The 15795-nt window shown below is 35.4% G+C and overlaps 1 protein-coding gene across 1 annotated transcript; it reads left to right on the forward strand.

Annotated features, from left to right (window-relative positions):
* Positions 1-2364: 2364 nt before the first annotated feature.
* Positions 2365-12520, forward strand: slc9a3.1 (solute carrier family 9 member A3, tandem duplicate 1). The gene is made up of 17 exons (XM_079441605.1): positions 2365-2870; positions 3938-4237; positions 4316-4476; positions 4557-4635; positions 4746-4923; positions 5068-5288; positions 8109-8311; positions 8422-8511; positions 8717-8787; positions 8868-8997; positions 9201-9364; positions 9607-9724; positions 9804-9977; positions 10062-10110; positions 10837-10908; positions 11041-11281; positions 11354-12520. Exons 1-17 carry the CDS (start codon positions 2642-2644, stop codon positions 11370-11372), a joined length of 2499 nt encoding a protein of 832 aa, XP_079297731.1. The 5' UTR covers positions 2365-2641; the 3' UTR covers positions 11373-12520.
* Positions 12521-15795: the final 3275 nt, after the last annotated feature.

Consider the following 15795-nt stretch of genomic DNA (forward strand, 5'->3'; position numbering starts at 1 on the left):
TTTGATATAGTTTCATCCTGCCAAACATGTGATTAGGTTAATTCTATGAAACTGAGAATGCATTTCATTTTAGGCAGATAGGATTGAGATTAAGAGCTCTGAGATTAAGGAATCAAAGTGTTGAATCGTAATATTCATCATATATCTTTAAAAATTGATATACATATGCTGCAGTAACTTGAAGTCATACTCGGAAATGTTTTACATATATATATTACCTATACACACACACACACACACACATACAGATTTAGAAGAGACACTGTTATTGAAGTACTTACGTATGAGGTTATGGAATGTTCTTGAGGGTTTCAGTACACAAATCCACATTTTTGTGGAAGCTGTTATAGCACTTTGACAGCATGCTAGAAAATAGAAAACATGGCGCTTAAAAGACAAAATCATTACTCCCAAATATATTTTGTCTTTACAAACCGAGTTAAAAATTGATAAGCAATTGTCTATTGGTTCTACATTTTACCTGGGTCTATACACATTTTTAAACTCAGCATGTTGTATATGATTTTTTATTATTGCATGGTCATTCTGTGGGTGCTTCTTTGTAGTATCGCAATATCTGTTTCTGCATTTCTGTAATCTACAATGATTCATTTTTGAGTTTTACTCAAAGCTAATAATGTTTTATTAGTCGAATGAAGACCATTAAAATGTAAGTCATTAAAAATAATAGTTTAACAGTAACTTATTCATGTGTGAATGTCATGCTTTATGAGAACTGGTGAAATCTGTAACTTGAAATCAGCTAATAGTGTCTGAAAAAATTATTTTTAACCGTAACTCTAACCGTAAGTTTGAGTAATACAATTGAAATGCTTACTAATGAGCAAATAAAAAATAAAACAAATGTGAAAAGCACAAAAATTATGATTATAAACCCTTTCAATTTTAAGCTGACTTGAATTCTATAAATATTATATTCCTCTTATATGAATAAATTCTGATATAGTCATATAGCCTATAGATAGCCTATAGATATAGATGGCAAAAGATATCCATTGCAGTAAAGGAAGAAGTGTATATCATTTAAGTTAAAAATGTTTAATGAGTAAATGTTCAATGAAGCATTTTTGAAACAATAAAGTGCAATTCTTTATTATGTGTACATTGCAGTATGCATGTTGTGTAAATTATTACACAGACAAAATTGTTAAAATCATAGAGCAGGATTTGAACAAACACACAAAACTCGCATAAACCCTTAAAACAGACTAATTTCCTATAAACCTCAGACTTATTAACACATCACAGCATGCCATATAGCAATGCATAACCTACAAGCAACAAACTACAGTATTTACTCAGTTTACAACAACAATAAAAGTGGAGAGTTATTGTGTCAGTAATCTTTGTCGATTTAAAAACTTGTGAAAAAGTAGTAATACCTTTAGAGGGGCTGAAATGCTAAACAGTTAATTCTCAAGGGGAAGTTGTGTTGTTTTGCCTTTAGCTATTCTACTTATTTTTCAGTTCAGTAGGCAGTACAGCTGTCATCTCTGGATCTATGATTAAAGCCGGCACACACACATGGGTACAAGCCGTACCGATCACTTCCTTTTTTTTTTTTTTTTTACGTCACACCCAGACAGGGCCAAGTAAAGAGTAACAGTTTAACTCAAATGTGTGGAAACTTTCATTTTTTTTAACTGGTGTATACTAAAGCCATCAGAAAACAGCAGTGTGATTTCACAAAACAGGAAGGTTTAGCATACTTATAAAAACACTAAATAAAGAAAAAAAAATCAAGACATAACCCAAAAATAAATAGTCTGTCATCTTTTATTCACCCTCATGTTGACCCAAACCTGTTTGACTTTTTCTTCGGCCTAACATAAAAGGAGATGTTTAGTAGAATGTCCAAGCTGCTCTTTTCTATACAAAATAAGTGGATGGTGACCAAGAATTAAGAAAGAAAGTCAGGTCAGATTTTGGGGTGAGCAATCTCTTACACAATCTCTTCAAATCTCTATGCACTCAACCTCTGATACTGTTACAGGTCTATGTGTTTTTCAGTAAAAAGTCTCACAATACAATATACAATAAACATGGTGTAGTGTCTGGACAGAATATTTGTACTAAAATTAGTCCAAAAAGTCTTCAAAGTAACAATGCAGCAGTACAGCCTGTTAAAGTTGGCTGAACACTAACCAGAGTGAAGTGCAAGGGAAACAATTCAACGGAAGCAGAAAGAGTAATCATCATAAACGTGACAAAGTAACAACAGTCCAGTGACGTAGATCTCAGCCCCCTTTCTGTGTAACAAATTAAAGGCTGACAAAAAGTTTCAGCCCTGCTCTTATTACACACTTACACTACCCCGATTGAACCACCGCTCTCACCTGAACCACAAACACAGAGGGTCAACTGATGGAAAGACAGCTCAGTCACTTAGTCACTTAGAGAGGGATGAACTTTGAAAATGACCACAGATTTAAAAGAAAACTAACTAAAAGGGGACCCTGCAGTACTTTGTCTCACCAAGGACTTCAGGACAAGCAAGCAAAATAAAGTACACTGGGAACCACTAATGGACTGTTGTGAGATTCTGTGAAGGACAGCTATAGCGCACAGACTGGAGATAAGAATGATATTATAAGTGCATCTTTACCACTCATCCGTTGCAATGCCAAGCTCTATTTATCTCTGCCTGCTGAGGGCAGTTTTCCTGGTGTGTTTTGTTAACCCTTTTATCCAAGGACTAAGTGGAGATGCAAACGTGGTCCAGAATCCTCATCATGAACTGGAAGAGAATCTTACTGGACTACCAATTGTCACATTTAAATGGCATCACGTTCAGACCCCATACCTGGTGATAATTTGGGTATTTGTGGCTGGATTGGCGAAACTATCAGGTATGTAGCTTGAACTATGAAGTAAAAATTGATTGGCAGGTAACAAGTAAGGAATTAAGTGTGTTATTTAAAATATCCAAAGGCTTGTGTAAAATATAATACAGTGTAAGACATCAGTGGTATTTCTCATGAATTTTGAATGAAAGGCTGAATTACCGTTCAGTTCAGTTCTGAGAAGGAAGAAGATCTCTTTTGATTACCTTGTACTAGGAAGTTTGATAACAATACTGTGTAACAACTGCAAATTGAGTACAATAGCTGTGGAAGCTCAAAGAATCACATAAAATAATTTTAAACATATTGCTACTCATGTAAAGGGATGAAAATGTTGCACAAGGCCTGTGATTAACAAGGTTAGTATTGGTATTTTATCCTGCTTCTTTTATCAGAATGGAGAGATCAGATCTGTTCTTTCCACACGTGCTGTTAATGTTTGGGATGATTTGAAAAAACTTCTTTTTTTTCTGGTTTCACCAGTATGATGTTAAATATGGATGGTTCTGTAAGAAAGAGAACGAAAACTAGTAAAATAATATGAGCTGCTGTTATTACTAAAATGTTTAACAAAGTAAAAGAAGTAAACATTTAAACTAATTAAACTAATTAAAAGCTTTTAACAGATTTCAAGTACCTGATCCAGTAGGATAATCATTAAAGAATCCTATTAGTTTTACATTTAATTACTGATGCATTTAAAAATGAAATAAAAATCAGAAAATCTACTTGCACTATAATTTTAGTGCACATCATCAGGCAAATGCATGAATGTAAATGTAAACGTATAACTGGTATGCATAATCATAATTTGCATAATTGATCATAACAGTTACATCTTGTGAATATAAGATTTAAAGTTTACAAACATACTTATGGACATCACAAGAATGCTTGGATAATCTGAGAAGATGCCCCAAATGACTTCAAATACCAATCTTAGGGAGCGCCAATGCTAAAACATTCATTATTATATCTTTAATATGCATCATATTAACCTCATCCACAACTTGAACATAATTAGCTACAAAAGTTGTCACTCGTTTTCTCTCTGTCTCTCCCCCTCTATTCAGTGATTGAACTAAACCATCATGTCAGTGTGCTCCCAGAGAGTGGTCTGCTCATCATCCTGGGCTTTATTTTGGGAGGAATCGTCTGGGGAGCAGACAAGGAGCAGACATTCAAACTGCTTCCTTCCACTTTCTTCTACTACTTGTTGCCCCAGATCATCTTGGATGCAAGTTACTTTATGCCCAACAAGCTATTTTTCAGCAACCTGGGTGCCATTCTAATTTACGCTATCTTCGGAACGTGCTGGAACGCAGCTACTGTGGGCCTCTCGCTCTGGGGCTGCTATGAGGCTGGAGCAATGGGTAAATCTATTTATGATACAAACCATTATGAGAATGTAGAGGATACCGAATTAATTTGACACTTTCTATAATCATCAGGTAACTTGGACATAGGTCTCCTGCAGTTTCTATTGTTTGGCAGTTTAATCGCCGCGGTGGATCCGGTGGCCGTGATTGCAGTGTTTGAGGAAGTTCATGTGAATGAGGTGCTCTTCATCCTGGTGTTTGGAGAGTCATTGCTCAATGATGGCGTCACAGTGGTGAGTCTCAATTTCCTCAAATGCTCTAAATGCCATTATGCTCAATCCACTTATGTAATCACCTTTTCCCTCTTTTGTAGGTGCTTTACAATGTATTTGATGCTTTTGTTTCTCTTGGAGGCCCAAAGATTGACGCCGTAGAGATTATTAAGGGCATATGTATGAATATTCAACTCTACACCTCATACATAATAATGAACATAACAATTTTCTTTTTTTTCCACTTTAAACCTACCAGATTAATTTATTTCGCTTTCCACCTCTTACAGTTTCATTTGTTGTGGTGGCATTTGGAGGTTCGTTTCTTGGCATATTGTTTGCAATCCTACTGTCCATGCTGACCAGGTGCACCAAACACATTCAGATCATTGAAGCCGGCTTTGTCTTTGTGGTGGGCTACCTGGCTTACCTGACAGCAGAAATGCTCTCCCTCTCTGCAATACTTTCGTAAGAGTCTCTTGAACAATGCAACATGTATAGAGAATATGTAGATTAATACAACATCAGCACTGCAGGAATTTTGGGCTCAATGCACAATTTTTCTAGGCAATTCATTCAGCTCATGGACAAGTATGCCTTTCTGTGTCACAGAATCACCTTCTGCGGTATATGCTGTCAGAAATATGTGAATGCCAACATGGATGAGAAATCAGTCACAACGGTTCGTCATGCCATGAAGGTGCTTGCGAATGGCTCTGAAACCATGATCTTCGTATTCTTGGGTGTTACAGCCATTGATACCGAGATATGGGTTTGGAACACAGGTTTCATCCTTCTCACCCTCCTCTTTGTCTTTATATACAGGATCATAGGTGAGTGCAGTTGTGCCCTATAAAAACTTAAAAAAAAACTTTTTAAAAACATTTTATTTAATATAATTAAACTGATAATCCACTCTCGTAAATACAATTTTTGTCCACAACATTCGATTACATACTTTTTAAAATGACAAAAATCTGTTTATAGCTTTTTTTCCAAGTCTAAATATATTGTAACTTCAAGTCAGAATAAAATTAAAGGAATAGTTTATTCAAAAATGAAAATTACCCCAAGATTTACTCACCCCCAAGGCAATCTAGGTGACTTTCTTCTTTCAGATGAATCCAATCGGAGTTATATTTAAAAAATGGCAGTAAATGTGTGTTATTTTTCAGTAGTCCAAAAAAAGTCAAATAAAGCGCATCCATTCATCATAAAAAAGTGTCCCACAAGGCTCCTGGGGGTGAATAAAGGCCTCCAGAAGAGAATCGATGCATTTTTGTAAGAAAAATATTCATATTTAAAACTTTATAAACAGTAATCTGGATATGCTTTATTTGACTTTTTTGGACTGCTGATAACACACATTCACTGCTATTATAAAGCTTGGAAGAGACCAGGATATTTTTTAAATATAACTCTGATTAATTTTTGGGTGAACTATACCTTTAACTTAAACAGATAAAACAGACCCAATCAGTCACTACCTCATTTGTTATGCAAACTAAGTTGCAAAGTGATAAGTGACATTCAAACATGCAATATAATAGCAAACTCCCATAGTACACTTCACTATAAACACTTACCAAAACCTGTTTTACCCAAACCAAATCATAAACGTATGATAAAATATTAAATATTAAACTTTATAAAAATATTCATAATAATTTGAGTTTTCAGAGCAGCCAAAATCACTGCTCTTTATGTAATTTTGTGATGGGTGGATCAGTTAATTTAGACTAATCCTGTCAAGTCGTGCTTGACAGGATTAGTCAAGATTAATTTATACACCCATAACAAAAAAAAACAAAACAAAAACAAAACTGAACAAAATTATTTTGTTTGTACGCAACACTTTTGTTTTTGCCCCCATTTTTCATGAGCTGAACTCAAAGATCTAAGACTTTTTCTATAAGGCCTATTTTCTAAAGGCCTATAAGAACTTTTTCTAAAGGCCTATTTCTCTCAAATATTGTTCACAAATCTGTCTAAATCTGTGTTAGTGAGCACTTCTCCTTTGCCAAGATAATCCATCCACCTCACAGGTGTGGCATATCAAGATGCTGATTAGACAGCATGATTATTGCACAAGTGTGCCTTAGGCTGGCCACAATAAAAGGCCACTCTAAAATGTACAGTTTTATCACACAGCACAATGCCACAGATGTCGCAAGTTTTGAGGGAGCGTGCAATTGGCATGCTGACTGCAGGAATGTCCACCAGAGCTGTTGCCCGTGAATTGAATGTTCATTTCTCTACCATAAGCCATCTCCAAAGGCATTTCAGAGAATTTGGCAGTACATCCAACCGGCCTCACAACCGCAGACCACGTGTAACCACACCAGCCCAGGACCGCCACATCCAGCATCTTCACCTCCAAGATGGTCTGAGACCAGCCACCCGGACAGCTGCTGCAACAATCGGTTTGCATAACCAAAGAATTTCTGCACAAACTGTCAGAAACCGTCTCAGGGAAGCTCATCTGCATGCTCGTCATCCTCAACGGGGTCTCGACCTGACTGCAGTTCGTTGTCGTAACTGACTTGAGTGGGCAAATGCTCACATTCGATAGCGTCTGGCACTTTGGCGAGGTGTTCTCTTCACGGACGAATCCCGGTTTTCACTGTACAGGGCAGATGGCAGACAGCGTGTATGGCGTCGTGTGGGTGAGCGCTTTGCTGATGTCAACGTTGTGGATCGAGTGGCCCATGGTGGTGGTGGGGTTATGGTATGGGCAGGCGTATGTTATGGACAACGAACACAGGTGCATTTTATTGATGGCATTTTGAATGCACAGAGATACCGTGACGAGATCCTAAGGCCCATTTTTGTGCCATTCATCCACGACCATCACCTCATGTTGCAGCATGATAATGCACGGCCCCATGTTGCAAGGATCTGTACACAATTCCTGGAAGCTGAAAACATCCCAGTTCTTGCATGGCCAGCATACTCACCGGACATTTCACCCATTGAGCATGTTTGGGATGCTCTGGATTGGCGTATACGACAGCGTTTTCCAGTTCCTGCCAATATCCAGCAACTTCGCACAGCCATTGAAGAGGAGTGGACAACCTGATCAACTCTATGCGAAGGAGATGTGTTGCACTGTATGAGGCAAATGGTGGTCACACCAGATACTGACTACAGTACAGTAAAACTGCACATTTTAGAGTGGCCTTTCATTGTGGCCAGCCTAAGGCACACCTGTGCAATAATCATGCTGTCTAATCAGCATCTTGATGTGCCACACCTGTGAGGTGGATGGATAATCTTGGCAAAGGAGAAGTCCTCACTAACACAGATTTAGACAGATTTGTGAACAATATTTGAGAGAAATAGGCCTTTTGTGTACATAGAAAAAGTCTTAGATCTTTGAGTTCAGCTCATGAAAAATGGGGGAAAAACAAAAGTGTTGCATTTATAATTTTGTTCAGTGTATATACATAAAGAGCAGTGTTTAGTGCAACAGAAAAATCATATTGCTTACAAGTATTATTTTAAATAATTATGCTTGATAATGTAACAAAGAATGATAAAACATTAAAAATCTCCCAGATATTTCAAATATTTCTCTTTCAAAGAATAACTCTCAAATGTCTCTTGGATTGTTTTTATGATATGTTTAGGAATGATTGTTTTATTATTTTCAGGTGTTTTCTTGCTCACCTGGATGTTGAACAAGTTCAGATTGGTTCCCATCGAGGTCATTGACCAGGTTGTAATGAGCTACGGTGGCCTGCGGGGAGCAGTGGCTTATGGACTAGCAGCCATGTTAAACGAAGACAAGATCCCTGAGAAGAATCTGATGATTAGTACAACACTTATTGTGGTGTATTTCACTGTCATCCTTCAGGTTAGAACCCTATCCATCACTCTTATCATAATTACGAGGTTCTAAATGCTTGGCTTATTTAGTACGTCCTATCTAACCTGTAGTGATAATGTCATGTGGATTCTTTTTAGGGAATCACAATGAAGCCTTTGGTTCAGTGGCTCAAGGTCAAAAGAGCAGCTCACTCGGACTTGAAACTTATCGAGAAACTAAACAATAGGGTAACTATTTGACACTATATGGTTTTCAAACTCACATAATAGTATTGCAGACTATGTGTGAGTGGGTGTATTTGATTAAATATAATTTATATTTAAAAAAATGTATGTTTATTTTAACCGATCCATTTGTGTTTTGCATTTTGATGGCTATAGAAAAAGTTATAAAAGTTATATATATATGTATATATATATGGTGTCTTTATAGGCATTTGACCACATTCTAGCAGCAGTGGAGGACATTTGTGGACGGATAGGAGATAACTGGTGGACCAGAGGGTATGTTTTCCTCAGTTCTGTGGAAATAAAAAATAATATAAATATATTAACATACATATCTTCTTTTATCTCTCTCCCAGTTGGAACAGGTTTGAGGAAAATTATATCAGCTGGCTTTTGATGAAACCTAAGGCCAGAAAGAACAGAGACTACCTATTTACTGTCTTCCACAAACTCAATCTGGAAGATGCTGTTAACTACGTCAGTGAGGTAAGAGCATAGATTGGTGTTATATTGCACAATATTGTCATTTTTTTGGTTAGCTCAAAGTGCATGTGTTTCCTGTAATAAAAAAGTTTGCAATAGTTTTACATACAGTCATAGTGGATATAGTGATTGTAATGCAATGCTTGTGTACTGTCAACAAAAAAGCTCATGAGAAATGTATGTAACCTCTCTCTTTTTTCATGTAGGGTGAACGCCGAGGATCTCTGGCCTTCATTCATAGCGATGAAGCAGCCAATATAGATTTCAAAAAACAATTTGGTTCAGAATTTACAGATGTGATGCCTGATATAATGGTTGATATGTCAAATTACGAGCATGGAATTGAAAGTTTTTCAGTAACCTCCATTGTGTAAGTGAACAGACTGTTTAAATCATATTAAAACACAGTTGCGTAATTAATCCATCAGTTGTAATCAATCGTAAAACAGTTATGAGTAATCAAGTAGGGCGATAATTACTGTCTTGACAGAGATTGACACACAGGACTGAGAGTCTTTGCCAGAGTTATAAAGCCAAAATTGCTCAAATTGGACCATTCCTATATACTGAGATGTGGCAATAACTAGAATTGTTTTGTCTCTTGTAAATTAGAAAAGACACTATTCCCTCTATATCCCTGGACATCCATGGCCAAGACAGGAAGAATGCGGTGGATGACATCAGAGCCCATCATCTTCTACAGCAGCACCTGTACAGGAGCAGGAAGCATGTATGAATGGCTTGTCTCAAACAGACGTGCATACAGTTTGCATCTCATTTGGCCCATAATTTTCTCTCTTTCTGAGCAGCACCGTCACAAATACAGTCGCAGTCACTTCAGCATCAACCAGAGTGAGGAAGAGGTGCAGGAGATCTTCCAGAGGACCATGAGGAGCCGCCTCGAGTCCTTCAAATCAGCTAAGATGGGTGTCAACCCTGCCAAAAAGATCACAAAGCACCACAAGAAGGAGCTAACACACACGGTATTAGACCTTCATGATGCCTCTCTCACCTGGATCACTCAATTATAGTATTGCATCTCTCAATTTATATATATATATTTTCAGATGCCTAACGGACACCCAGACGGCACAGACCACCTATATGGAGATGAAGGTGAGAATATTTTTTATTATAATCATTAATGATTAATTAATTTATTATTATTAATCATTGACTGCAAATAATTAGAAATAATACGTAATACATACATAAATAAAGCTGTATATAAAAATATATAAATGATAGATAGATGATAGATATGTTGCTAAAAAAATTATATACATAAATATAAAAAATGCATATTTCAAAATATTTTAATTTTATATATATATATATATGTACAATATTTAAAGTATATATATATTTAACATCAAAAATATAATTTACACACAGTAGTAAATAAATGCATATTTTAAGATATTGAAATTAAACAATTTACATATATATACACTTGGCATACACACACACACACAAGTCTATTTTAATATACACACTGAAATATAATGAAATAAACTAAATAAATAAATATATGAAAATAAAAGTATTTAAATTATTTATATTTAAATAATATATGTGTGTATATATATATATATATATATATATATATATATATAAATTATATGTACACATTTACATATAATTAATAATATATATAATAAATTATATGCATACATTTACATAAAAATTTGTATTTTATTTGGTTGCTTTATTGATTTTCAAGTAAATGCTTTGGAATATAATGAAATTAAAAATAATATAAGAAGTTGTACTTGACATTTTTTATTAAACTTTTCTTCTCTAATTATCAGTCTTTGAAAAAGCTGGATTTTGTGTTTTTAGTTGACAGTGCTGTAGGGAGTGAAACTGGTGCTATCAGTGGTACTTTCATGAGAGACACATATACAATGGGAGGTAAGAAAAGGGTCTGAACATATGTGGATTTGTACATAAAGAGCAATAAATCTATAGGCCTACAATATAGTTTGCATAAGTAACACATTTGCTTAAGAAGTTTTTGTATGTTTCTTGCATGTCTCATTAAAGCTGGCATAGAGAATCCAGTATTCTTGCCAGATTTGGACAGTCCCACTCACAGCAGCCTACCCTGGCTAATGGAGACTGAGGCTGTCGCACCTTCCCAGAGGGCCCAGCGGCGCCTGCCCTGGACACCCAACAGACTGCGGCGTCTTGCACCCATGAGGATCAGCACCTGCTCCACAGACTCCTTCCTTATGGCTGATCTGGAGGAACATGAGGAACAGCCCCAAACAGACCATGAAGAAATGTGAGTTTACACACATTTACCTGAAAGAAATACAGACATATTATTACTGACCATGTGTTTTTATGACTACAGACGACCAGTCTTTGACTAAATACTTCAGGACAATAATGCGGTATGTCACAAAGCACATCCACAGACATGGAAGTGTACCGCATACAGATTTCAGTCCATACCTCCAAAAACCAAGGTGGAACTTGAGAAAAGCTGCAGGAAATCCCACTGAAATGAAATAGCATGGACCAAAATCAATTTAGAGCAACATATTCATGTACAATTGAGTATGGAAGGACAGCAGTAGAAAAAGAAAAGTTTTCCAAGTAACGCACTGCCTTTTCCAAATTTTATGATTTGTTTTGTGAAATGGTTGGTCAAAATGTGCTTTCTAAATGTGCTGACATATTTCCCATTGCAAAAGGAAACTCGGGCTTTAAAATAGCCAATAACCTTCAGTTTACATCACAGCCATGATGAACATTATTTGCTACTTGCTGTCAGTTTTAACTACTGAACATTTTTTTGGTCAACTTGTATGACTAAACTAGACTATAGATTGTCTCAAAACTAACAGACACTAATTATAAGCATCTAATTTTGATCTTTAATACTGTGTTGGGGGAAAGAGTTGAGAATTATTGTTTTGTGCAATAATGCTTATGTAATATTATGGAAGCTTGGTTCACCCACAGAATGAAAAAAAAAAGTAATTGTAATATTTTTTTTCTGTCGGAATAACGAAATAACTCGACATATTTCTGACATTTTTTCCTCACATTTTTTAATTAACATCCTGCAAGTCTGACCATTTTTCTTAGAACTGAGAGTTTATATCTCACAGTTCTGAAAAAAGTGAATTGTGAGGTGAAGAGTCACAATTAGCTTTTTTATCCCATTGTGGAAACAGCTCCCATTTAATATAGCGAGAGAAAAGCCATGTAGCCTTTTGCAAGATGCAGCTTGTAGTTTCATTTTGTTATGGCACTTTACCACTGTGATGTCATTTTCCCTGCATCCCAATGTGCAACTAAATTAATAAGGAAGGTATTAAGTAAATTTGATATAAAGTGAGTTTTCACTCATATGTTTTAGACTGTATGTGAGTGAACTGAGGTGGTAACTGTTACAAACTGTTTGTGTATGGAAAAGGTCATATTTTAAATCAGTCAGTTGTATCTTGTCATTCAAATAATGTATTTCTCGGGGCATTGTTCTTTCCTCTATGGGATTAATAAAGTATTTATCAACATTTCTATTTATCTAATCTTACTATGTTAGCCATTCTCAGTTCAATCTATATCTGTAAACGATTACGGTGGCTATTTACATTTATGAGAAGATATTAATTTGAAAAAAAAAACCAAACAAAAAAAAAGCTACACCAGTGTTGCTTATTTGTATGATGTTATTTGTATAACATATTATTTGATATTTTACAAATAGCTTTTATTTGTACATTTTTAGTTGGGAGTAATTTCACTATGTATAGTAAACAATATGAAGAGTTAATTTGCAAAAACAGATAACTCAGTTTTTAAAATTTTTTAAAAATCATATTTTTCATCAAACTGCAGTTAGGTTAAAAAATAAGTGAAAAATACAGCTAATATAATAAAAACATGATAACATAAAAAAATGATTTTTGAAAAAGAGTTTTCTGTTCTTGCAAACAAACTTCATATATTTTTTCATATAGTTTTTTAATCATTTCAGTTTTAGTAATATTTCTCATTTTATTTTTTTAAGCTAATAATCTAATATTTCTATTTCAGCTTTATTTCAAATAACCATTTTTTAATACTTAACACTGAACTACATACTCCTTTCTTGCACAGTAAACAAAAATGCATGTACATTCAATATTTATTCAGATGTATCATTTTTGTCCAAGACAAACAGTTCAAAAGACATATCCATCCAAGTTTGCATACATACCGTTTTAATTAAAATATTGACAATTAAATAGAACCAAATAAACCAATGAAAGACCACAATTAGAAGGGTTGAAATAAAACGAGAGACGAATATATATTTTCTGTTATCAATTCAGTAATCTTATTTCATCACACTTTAACTAAACCATTATATCAGAGCGCTGAACATGTTGCATCACAATGGAAAGAGTGCTTAAAAATCCTATGAAGCTCCTTCAAGATGAGAAGAAGCTTGCATAGTATGATAAATCTGATACATATTGTGCTGTATTTAATCACAGATACAGATATCCTCATTTTATAATCACCAGATCATCATGTTAATAAATGTAACAGTTGGATCCGTGAAGTTCATTAATGAAAAGGTGTCTAAAACTGGAATTTAGGCCAAATACTAGTGACATTACCAATTCAGTTATTGCTATTTCATCACACACACACACACAGAGAACACAGATTTGTCTTGGTTATTAAAAATGGTTTGAAGACATAAAACAATAAAGGAAAACATCACTTGGGCTTCTTATGCTGGTCAGTGCTTGATCTATTACTTTTGCAGTGCCAAATCCTTACAAAAAGTAGCTATAACCCTTGTAGAAAGTTTGGTCCAGAGACCCTGTAACTGGCAAGCTCTGTGATTTAATGTGTTCTTGGCGAATAAAGAGGCACAATCACACCCACACATACAGTTTTAACACTCTTGAACACACATTATACAGTATATCATATTAATATAACTTCAATATAGGCTTGTTGGGCCCTTAAAAAATGTCGCATTTTATCTGTCTGAGAACAGCACCATCAGAAAAGGCACATTCCACTAACTCGTCTACCCAAAGGATGAATCTTCACCTCAACATAGTCCGAAAAATAACCTTAAGCAGCAAATACTCTAGGCTTGAGGAAAACAGTTTCACTTTAGTTCAGACACAATTGATATATTGATTTCAAGAGGGCTTGACGCCTACAGGCATTTTTAAGTGTGCTTGTGTGTGAATCGTCCTGTTTTTATCAACTAAATGGAAATGTTTGAGGTGGTACCTTCATATGCAAGTCAAAAAAATAATAAAGCGAGAGGACTGAAGGTTCATCCCTTTGGGAACTACATAATTTTGCACATAAATACCGTAGGACAATGCAGAGACACTCACGAACGACTTTCTTTCGAAAAACAAGACGAGACCAAACTACTAATCAATAGTCTATTGCATATTAGCCCAATTTATATTAGTCACTATCATGATTAAGATCACTATTATCATCTTTCATAGACTTTGTTAGCAAAAATAATTGATGTGCATTATGCAGCTGTTTTTTAAAAATATACAAATACACTTCTCCTCTGAATTAAAAATGCTTTAAGGTATCCGCATTCCAGCTTTAAGCCAAGGAGTGGAGAGTGTCGCGTCACAGTTTCAGTGGGAGGTGCCATTTAAGCCACACCCACCAACAGGACTTTTTTTTTAGCTATTTATTCCGTGGCAACTTCAGAAGGCTGTATAAGTGGTCATCTAAAGCCAAACATGCATACAGGTAAAGGTTCTAATGATCACTCCCCTTATTCAAGTAAGTTCAAATGCTGGTAGCGGCAGAGAAGTAACAGTTCTCAACACATCGAAACAAATGAAAAAGAGCACCGAAGAAATTTGACATTAGCGCAAAGATTTTTTTGCAGAGCTAAACTCCAGATAACTCGCCAAAAATGAAATTTTATTTAAACTGTTTGGATATAATATCACGGATGCGGGTTTGGTAATTCGCAAACAATTTTCGAAAACTTCACAAGCTAACCGACCATCACACTCTGAAAAAAATCCAAACAAGGCTCTAAAGATCTACATTTTCTTTCACCATGCATTAAAACTGCTAAATTTTTCAGAGTAAATGCAGAGCAAACAGATTAGCGTAGTTAACATCCCCGAATTACAGCACCACACCTCTTAGCACCTTAGGCGTTTCGCCAAATCTGAGGCCGTACAGCTTTTTAAGTGCAGCAATATATTTGTCAGTCATTTCTCAGAATCTCTCTCTCTCCACATATAAAAGCAGATGTAGTTTATGTAAAATAGCAGCTACACTGGTCAACATGTATTTGTGGCTATGAGGCAGAAAGACCACAGTGCCATTCACATTAAGGGTGATGTGAAAGTGTGCCAGAGGCCATGGAGTTAACAAATATAACCCTCCACCTACCCTACTACAATTCAAATGCTTTTACTCAATACTCCCTGCTACCCCTGTTTTCTGAGGCACATCGGTTTGGTCTGTGTGGAATGCAGTTGAATATACAGGGGCTATGAACAAGCAGGGGTTTGAAGAAAAGAGGTTAAAAGAAAGTTCAAAAGAAAAGAAAATGTTTGAAAAGTTCAAAAGAAAGTTTGAAAGCTCAAAAGAGAATGTTTAAAAGAAAATTCAAACATAGCTTTTTGAAAATTCAAACATTGAAAAGAATGTCTGAAAGTTCAAAAGACAATTTGAATGTTCAAAAGAAAGTCCAAAATTTTAAAAGAAAGTTCAAATGAAAATGACGCAGGACTTGGTTTAGTCAGTTTTATATTAGTTCAACTATTCAAATTGCCCTTAACA

Source organism: Barbus barbus (genome assembly GCF_936440315.1).
Source record: "Barbus barbus genome assembly, chromosome: 19".
NCBI classification, from domain to species: domain Eukaryota; kingdom Metazoa; phylum Chordata; class Actinopteri; order Cypriniformes; family Cyprinidae; genus Barbus; species Barbus barbus.

What these genes read in the sequence shown, in the direction of transcription:
- slc9a3.1 (XM_079441605.1), top strand. Translation starts at nt 2,642, where the DNA reads ATGCCAAGCTCTATTTATCTCTGCCTGCTGAGGGCAGTTTTCCTGGTG. An exon ending in CTATGAGGCTGGAGCAATGG is followed by an intron (nt 4,238 to 4,315) that starts GTAAATCTATTT and finishes TATAATCATCAG; the next exon opens with GTAACTTGGACATAGGTCTC. An exon ending in CCACCTATATGGAGATGAAG is followed by an intron (nt 10,111 to 10,836) that starts GTGAGAATATTT and finishes TTGTGTTTTTAG; the next exon opens with TTGACAGTGCTGTAGGGAGT.